Here is an 8,794-nt window from a genome sequence, read left to right as displayed (position 1 = left end):
ATTTAGTTAATTGGCAGAGCAATCCAACCGGTCATCTGGAAAATGATGGGTTGGATTGCGTTTGAGGACTCCGAATCTCTCTTTTCGAGCGAGAACATCGCATTTGGGTTTGCTGCTTAAGATATTGAGTACATTGTGATAAAAGTTAATTCAAAATCGTCTTACCAGGCCTTGTCGTATCAGCACAATAGCAATACACAAGAACAGAAAAACCCCAACGGATATTCCCGCTATGGTCCAGAGTCGTTTTGTACATTCCGATTCACCATCGCTGCAGTGATCATTGAAATTTTTCAAGCTGCGAAGCAATTGTGCGATGAAGCCTCCAAATCCGATAAAAGACACCCACGCGATGGCACCTTTAATGGTCCTGCCACAAAGCGGTTTCATGGCTCACTAAAAGGAAGTAAAGAGAGAATGATCACAAAATGTTATCCACTGACTTACCACTTAACAAAACTTCCCAAACCATGACAATTTATCAAGCCTGACTGGAAAGTCTTCCGGAAAGGAATATTATATTGTTATATTGCTCATTTCCCTGCAATTGAATTAAAAGGACAGGTCAATTCTTCCTTGTTGCCTGCCAAGGTTAGTTTTCGCTTGCTTTGGAATTAATTGGACAGAAAAAGCCAATACAATTAAATAAGGCGCTTTCCGATCATTCCGCGATATCGTGAGGCAGTAGGAGGAGGAGCTTAGGTTTTTGCATTCAAAACACAACAGGGTAGTTCAAGTTATTCCTTTTTCTTGCAGATACATGTAGGTTTTCTCTTCTTTAGGAAGCGACATCGTTCCAGTATGCACCAGGGTGGATTCATTGTCCGCATACTGGTCGAGCAGGAGCCTAGGCTCAAACGTTTCGGACAATGTTGCGTTAAAAATCGTCTCGTGTAGTATACGGTTGCTGACCATTGCAGCACCAAAGTTGCGTTCAAACTGTTGTCTCGTGTGATATGGATTAAACGTTTTAATTTTAGAACGGTTGTGTTTTTTCCCCCCTAGCATTGACATAAACGCTGCAAGTTCTGGCGAGCTCTTGTTTACCTAAGCAAATATATATATTTAAATTTCCTTCAAATCGATCTTAACTCGCTACCACGAAACAGCCAAAGAATTCTCTTCAATTGCCTAAACCCACAACAAATACTCGCAAAATTGCAAATCAATTAATGACCGTCGCTTCCGGCGAAAGTAAGCGCGATCTTATTTGTTAACGTAGCGAAAATGAAAGCTGCAAGGTCAGCGCATTCCATGGCCGACGTAATAGCTTTTCTTAGCGGATTTAATATTCCCTTCGAATCCAACGCTTCCATAAAACCAAAAGAAAATTTATTTTACACACAATAAAGAAAACAATGTCCGTAACATTTTCCGTGTATTAATGTTTCAATAACTTTTGGCGAATAAAGATCATAAGTTGCGTGATGCGAAGTCCCGTTAACTATCTGGCAGAAGAACCGCGCTCGGCCTATGGCCGCGCGGTCAAAAAGTCACTTAAATAATAATCCAAACAAACTGAAACATGTTTTTCTACAAATGGTTTTAGTAGGCGAGATTATTTCCCCTTATAACGGTGCGGTTAGGGGAAAAATTGCCAGCGGAAGAAATTGCGTCATTCTACCCACCCCTGGACGGGAAATGTGGACGATTTTACCGGTTCAATATTCGTCTATTGACATCGCAAAATGAGATAAACCGTGATTGTCAGAACTTGATGTCACAAGTGACATTTTGGAAATTAAGTTTTTGATTTCTGATTTCTCAACTGTTGATTTCAGATTTCCAGAGATTGCGATTGTGATTTGTGATTTCTGAATTTTGGTTTTAGATTTCTGATTTCTAAATTCCGATTTCAGGTTTGAGAGTTCTGATTTGTGAATTGTTTTCTCTAATATCGGGTAAATCATGACTTGAAAATCAAATATTTTATATCTATAACAATCAAAACTTAGAACCGAATTACATCTAATTTACGATTTTCTTGATTTAGAATCAGGAAAACAGGTTGGCCGCCAAGCAATGATCCTGATTTACGTCAAATAAAAGTAAGCCTAGCTGCTGAACTGCTAAAGGCGTAACGCAGTTCTGTAGTAAAACTCTATCAGTATCTCAAGCATTCGTACATTTGCTGTACCGGCTAGGTTACAATAGCCAAACTGGTTTAGTTAAAAACTGCATCTTCAAAAAGCTCTCTTACCTTAGTTCCTTTGTTTAGTTTAACCACCCGAGCGCCGAAAGAGTAATGAGAAAGTTTCTCGAAGTAATCAATGTCTGTTCCGAAATGGAGTTGTACTTTCGATGCGGAAGTTAACTGTCTGTTGTAACTGCATTGCATGAGATTAATGACGTACTCATGCATAAAGTGTTGACAGTATATCGGTTCCTTTGATTTCAACACGTTGAGAAAAGTCCGCGCACGCTTTTCAACACCTTTGTCTGGTTTTAAAATCGACTTGTTGGATTTTTTGGGCAGATCAGAACTCACGAATGTCATATTGTACAGTTATATCTATGTGTTGAAAACCACATGAAAACCGTAGCTACGAAAACAGTCTGTTGTCCGTCCAGAAAAAGTACAGTGACACTACAATATACTGAAAGTTAGTGTTTTCCCAGTTTTCTGAAACCGCAATATCGTATCCTGGAGCGCTATACTTTTAGCCAAAATTTGCATTGGAAACTGTTCTGGAAACTATCCGTGTCAAGTAGAAAGAATTTTTTTCAAGTCGGAGGTTGAACATCTTCCAGTTTCAAATCTGAATTTTTAATGATGACTCAATGATGGTGCAATAAAACAACAAAACGAATATCATCGGGAAATGTCTGAAAAATCAATGACAAGCCCTGGAGCTGGAGCAACAGGAGCAATATTGCAAAAACAAAGTAAAAACAAAAATCGGTTGGCGGACCCTCCTGGGCTGCCGCAAGAGAATGCAGGATCATAATCTCTTGGCTGCCTAGAGTTGCCTTTGATCGATGACAGCGGTTTTCTGCTGTTTTTTTTTTTGTTTGTACTTACATCAAACTGAGAAAAAGAACTGAGAAAGAAGCTTTTTAACTGTCGCCGGACTTTAGAGAGACCCTGGGAACGAGTACCTTGTCGTTTAGAATTTTTCCTCGGATCCATGACCGTCACGGGTTTTATGGAAGAACACCTTGGAGTATTTTTAAAATCTTAAGCAGCCATAACAGTGAAGAAGCTGAATGAGCTTTTCGCAAGTAAAAAGGCAAGGGAAAAACAGAGAGAAAGAGCAAAAATTCAAAAGAGGGAGAATGAACGAGATCCTCTTCAATTTTAAACGAGTCAGCGACCAGCCACTGAATTTAGCATTATCCTGTCGGAAAAATCTTGCGTAATCATGCAGAGGAGCAGAAGTTATAACCTTTGTCTGATCCGGTGCCGTATTTTGCGAGCACACCCTAGTGTTTGAGTTTCGCTCGCAGGCTAGATCCACAGACAGTCTAAGAGTGAACAAGCTGCTTTACAAAAGGGAAAAGGCCAGTGAAGAATAGAACGAAAGGGGGAGAATTAATTACTACCAAGAGAAACGTCTGACAGGTGAGCTTGCATGTAGTCCACTACTATCTATTAAACCGACAAACCATTTCTTTGAGCGGTCAAACCCCATTGTAGAAAAATTTTGTTGTCTTGAGCTAGGGTTGGAAATCTAATCTCCATGCAAATACAGCTAGAAGAAGAGCTAGAAGCAGCGCTAGAAGTCGTTCGCCGGGTTGACTCGTTCAGAACTGTGCAGATCGGAGTCCAGCTGTGATTCCAGGTCACAAGGCAATAAAATAAGCTTAATAACTCATCAGGCGCTTATAATGTGGAAGGTTCCTTTGTTGCTATATAAATAGTAGAACTTCGCTATCTAAAACTGGGTTTTATCTCGAACTCCAAGCTAACACGAAATCAAATCATTTTCCTTTGGATGTCTTGGACCGGGGGGTGCTCGTCGGAAATTTTGAAAAGAACCCCTCAGAGGTACCGAGATCCTGCTTTGTGGGCATGGCTTGGATTTTTTTTTCACCCCTAGATATTAAGAGGTACCAATTCTGGAACAACGCATTACCTGTGATATTTTTTTCGCTCAATACCCTAAACGGTTCCGCAAAAGCTTCCACTGTAGAGGAGGCTAAACGCCCTGAGAGGTACCAAAACCGCTTTTTTAACCCCTAAAAGGTACGACGAGCACCCCCCCGTCATTTTAATATGGCAGTCCTACCCCCTGGGTTCTTGGATAACTTTTTCAGTCACCTAGCTACTGTCTCGAACCTCCAACAATTAAATGTTTGAGGTACAGTGTAGTGAGGTTCAGCTGTATGAATCGTATATGATGACCTGAGAATAAAGTTTTCTGTTAAATTTTTTTTATTTACCAATGTTACAAATATGCCTTTTTTGTTACATTTATTGCAGGTTTGCAATATGTTCAGCATATTTCACTGTTGTGTCAAAGCAACACACCAGCAGGACTCTCAGTGGTCGGTAGTTGTGTGCATCTGTGCGACAATTTGTCAAGTTCTCTTCATGGGAATTTTGCGCAGTTTTGGAGTGCTGTTCCCTGTCTTAATGGCAGACTTTGAAACCAGCAGAGAGAGGACAGGCAAGTGACAACTGAGGTGGTAATTGTGAGGAAGAGCTTCCAAAACAAAAAACCTTTTGGCCTTCTGTTGGCGAGCAGTTACCAACAGGTTACCAACAAGCTGCCTGAGTAGGCTACTGACAGGTTACCAACAGTTTTCTAAAACTCAAAATGGCAAACAGTCAGCCAACAGATGGCCAACTGGTTTTTTTGGGGGAGCTTTTCTTCACAATTACCCATGAGGCAACAGCCAAGTATGTCACTGATGTTCTTACTACATTTTGACATCGTCTGTGAACTACTGAACAGGCACACGGCCACATGGAATCTATTTGTTTTATATAATATGCTTTTAGATTAAATTATATTATTCACTGCATCCTTGAAAAAGCAGCTACTTTTTCAGTCCTGTCAACAATACCTGGTACCCAGCAAAGCTCTGGCATGTATTCTGTTGTGTTTGACCAGCTATGATGATAGTAATAACCAAGTACCCTTTCTCACACAATCAGTTTTCAAAAATTGACCCTTCACAGGGCTGTCATTAAGTTTTGAGTCACCTGAGACCTCGTTCTCCACACTTGTTACTTTGTGGTTGAATTATATCAACAACAGGCAATTTCACCCTTAGCATCAAGGGAAAATATATGAAGCATACTTGGCTATAACTGGTGTTATGGGTTACAGCCCTTAATGACAGCCCTGCTTCAAAGGATTAGTTGGTTAATTTGTCTAATTTATTGCTCCCTGCCAAGCACCACACCAGGACAGCCACCTTGAAATCAGAAAGAAAGTCAAAAAAGCATCATTTTGAGGAGGGGGTTTAACTGTAAAATTATGGAACTGAACCTAGACTTAACACCATGTGTTTCACATAATTTATCATTTTCAGCATGGATAGGTTCCTTTGCCTTATCACTATCACTATTTGCTGCACCGTTGGTGGGAAGTCTTTCTCAGAAGTTGAGTTGTCGCTTTGGAGTTATCATTGGAGGACTTTTGTTCATAGCAGGACTTACGGCAACATCATTTGTGAATGATATCAAGATCATGTTCTTCACCTTCAGTGTTCTCACTGGACTCGGAGCAAGTTTTTGTCGTACCTCTTGCTTTCTGATGGTGGCAAAATACTTCAACAAGAAACGTTCCTTTGCTACGGGGAGTGTTACCATGGGCCCCTCATTAGGTATGTTTATTTGGGGTCCTGTGACTCAAGTGCTTCTTGACTCTGTTGGCTGGAGAGACACTTTTAGAGTCATGGCACTTTCCTGCACCTTGATCTTGCTTTTAGCCATCCCCTTTAATCCTAATATAGAGGAGAAGGATAAGATGTCAGAAGATACCTGTGATGAAATGACCGAGCCAAATGATCAGGATGATGATGATGGTAGTGCAAAGATTCAAACAGGAAATAAAAAGTTCAAGGTTCTTGATTTTTCGGTGTGGAAGATTCCCCAATACTGCATCCTTGTCGCTTCTTTCACACTAATGTTCATGTGCCGCTTCATTCCCAGTGTCCACCTGGTAAGTGATTACATTACAGGTCAGCTAAATAACCAAAAGTCCTTGGGATCCCTGACAATATATCAAACAGTCAAAAAGTCTTGAAATGAAAAGTGAGCGTCAATTTATTCAATTTTCTAAAATTCATTTCCCCTAGTACAGTGGGTGTTCAGGTTGAATCCATGTGTGGCATAATAGGCCATATTAAGATTTCTATGTGTTTGCCCCCGAAGCATCCCATAATAGCTATATTTTGAAACAATGGAATTCAAAATGGCCACCAAATCAGCAAAAAGGTCTATTGTGTTAGGGGTGGGGAGGGGGAAGGTAAGGCAAAGACCATCAATAACAGAAAAGTAAAGTGTCCAAGATGTCTTAGCAGGATTTTAGTTCACAAGTGATTTACATCCAATATCTTTCCAAATTGAAGTATCAAGTTGGGAGAATATTAAATTATTCTAGCAGCTTTACTCTACTACTTTAATCTCTGCACCCAACTAAGGTGCATGCACAGTAATGGCAACAAGGATACCAACAACACCAGCAAGAATGACAATAACAACAATAATGTCAATAAGTGAAACATCACTATATAATAGTGCATGATGATGTCTTGCTTTTTTTCCCAGGTCAAGTACAGTGAAGAACTAAACATCCCAGCTGATAAAGCTTCTCATTTTTACATGTTCCTGGGAATCTCTTCGGGTGCAGCCAGACTCCTGATTGGTAGATTGTGTGATGTCAAATGGGTCAATATACGCTACATAAATCAGCTGGGAATTACTCTTGCTGGCCTGGCTACCTTGCTTCTACCTCTTGCTAAAAGTTATGTGTTTCTTGCATTATACACTGCTGTGTTTGGGTTCTCAGATGGAGCTTTCATAACATCACAAAATGTGATTCTTCTTGGTATTGTTGGGCCTGACAGACGGGATGCCGCATTTGGATTTGGATGCCTGTTGTGTTCTTTCGCACTGGCTGGTGGTCCACCCTTAGCAGGTGAGTATTAAGTTTCCATAATTTATGATGGGTGCGATTTCTGCGATTTCTGTGATTGCTATGGTAACCAAATAGTTCAGTGATTGTAACGACTACTTGTTTCCAAGTGATTGCTAGGATCTCTATTTCAGTGATTTTTGCCCCATGTTGTAGTGATTGCCTTGATCACTGTTTTGTAGTTTTCATATGACTACAACAATAACAACTTTTTTGCAGCGATTGTGGTGATCATATGGAACAATCCTTTACTTTGTACCAAAAAAAAAAAGAAAAAAAAAAAGACAGAGAGATAAATTAATGAGAAAATAACACATGAACTTCCATGACAGAAACTCTGTAGCTCTTAAAGGACCCTAGTTGGCCCCCACCATTTTCTATGTCATTGAAATTAATGATATTTCATTATTTGTTCAGAGAAGCCTATAACATTCAGTGATAAGTTTTATTACATTTATCTATTTTGTTATTTGTAATGCTACTTTTTGTATTTTAAATTTTTATAAATATGTATATTTATATTTTTATATTTTAAAATGTAAAGCGCTGATGAATATTTTATATAATTAGCGCTATATAAATTTAATTATTATTATTATTATTTTTTGTAAAGTGGTACTAAAAGAAGTAAACACTTCTAACATCATGTGTAGGCTTTTCGTGCACTGCCAGGCTATAGGTACTCACTATCTACAACAGAAGAGATAATATATATATATATATACTAAGTAAAATCAGAAGCATCTTTATGTAAAGAAAATTCAATATTAAGATCCACGTGAAAGTCATTGTACTCAGGTCACAATGCAATTTCTAAAATTTCTTCTCCAGGTCTTATTGCCGACAAACTTGCTTCATATGAGTTTGCATTTTACACAGCTGGCTCCATGATGCTTCTCAGTGGAACTGTACAGTTTTTTCTATTCTGCTTCAAGTCGACAGCAAGTGGAACTAAAAGGGTAGAACTTAATGCGAGAATGGTTACAGATTCAGAAGAAATGAGTGAAAAAAGTCAATACAAGGAAAATGACCATAAAGAATATCTGTCAGGACTTTACATTGATTCTACTTTGAGAAAGAAGTGGAAAATTAGTGCTTCTGTGGAAAGTATACAATTGCTTTAGGTCACCGTTTTGATACCTTTAGTGTTGTCTAATAAATTATGGTACATTCTTTTACACTTTTCTTAAATACATACATACATACATACATGATTTTATTTCATCTTAAATTTACTGAGTAGCCAAGAAGTTAATATCTTCAAGAGAAACAACATGAAATTATAAAAAACAACAAGAACTACTATTAACTATAATAATGTTTGACTCCATTATTAAAAAAAGTATGTTATAAAGCCTAGTGTATAAGTGATCAGTAATCATGCTCATGAGGCTCTATTCTAAATGTTCTCAGGTAGAGAGTTCGAAGTTTTGCATGAAAAATACCTACAAGAGTGAAGATCATATGAAAGCAGGTTTACATAAATGAATATATAATTTCTGTTCCTGCAAGAGAGTAGACTGTAGAATGCAAGGTTTATAAATCCTGATACTTGGGGTAGAAATGCATGTGAAATCTATTTGTTGTTATAAATTTTAAAGTGTATATGACATGAAAGGCCTAGAAAGGCCTTTCAAAATACAGAAGAATGGCATTAATTTTTTCTTTTTGAAATATCTTTTTTCGTTTTAGAGATATTGATGTTT

General features: G+C 38.4%; 2 protein-coding genes across 2 annotated transcripts in view; one reads left to right on the top strand and one right to left on the bottom strand.

Annotated features, from left to right (window-relative positions):
- Positions 1–2,338, bottom strand: part of LOC149110399 (uncharacterized) — a 7,793-nt gene extending 5,455 nt beyond the window's left edge. The window contains exons 1-2 of the mRNA XM_089291000.1: positions 2,201–2,338; positions 166–396 (exon numbers count right to left, since the gene is read on the bottom strand). Of these exons, the coding sequence (XP_089147126.1) occupies positions 166–390 (225 nt within the window). The 5' untranslated portion in view covers positions 391–396; positions 2,201–2,338. The remainder of the gene's footprint in view (positions 1–165; positions 397–2,200) is intronic.
- A 666-nt stretch (positions 2,339–3,004) lies between these two features.
- LOC110043109 (monocarboxylate transporter 10-like) lies at positions 3,005–8,442 on the top strand. Its single transcript, XM_089291002.1, has 5 exons — positions 3,005–3,562; positions 4,424–4,610; positions 5,482–6,113; positions 6,722–7,091; positions 7,920–8,442. The coding sequence occupies exons 2-5, from the start codon at positions 4,433–4,435 to the stop codon at positions 8,210–8,212; spliced, it is 1,473 nt and encodes a 490-aa protein (XP_089147128.1). The 5' UTR covers positions 3,005–3,562; positions 4,424–4,432; the 3' UTR covers positions 8,213–8,442.
- Positions 8,443–8,794: the final 352 nt, after the last annotated feature.

Source organism: Orbicella faveolata, unplaced genomic scaffold (genome assembly GCF_042242905.1).
Source record: "Orbicella faveolata isolate gen_17 unplaced genomic scaffold, um_ofav_v1 contig_24, whole genome shotgun sequence".
Lineage (NCBI taxonomy): Eukaryota > Metazoa > Cnidaria > Anthozoa > Scleractinia > Merulinidae > Orbicella > Orbicella faveolata.
The sequence above is the reverse complement of the archived record's forward strand: the minus strand, read 5'-3'. Positions and strand labels throughout refer to the sequence as shown.

Coding starts and splice junctions, on each gene's coding strand:
- LOC110043109 (XM_089291002.1), top strand. CDS start 4,433: ATGTTCAGCATATTTCACTGTTGTGTCAAAGCAACACACCAGCAGGAC. Junction 4,611..5,481: donor AACCAGCAGAGAGAGGACAG/GCAAGTGACAAC, acceptor TATCATTTTCAG/CATGGATAGGTTCCTTTGCC. Junction 6,114..6,721: donor TCATTCCCAGTGTCCACCTG/GTAAGTGATTAC, acceptor TTTTTTTCCCAG/GTCAAGTACAGTGAAGAACT.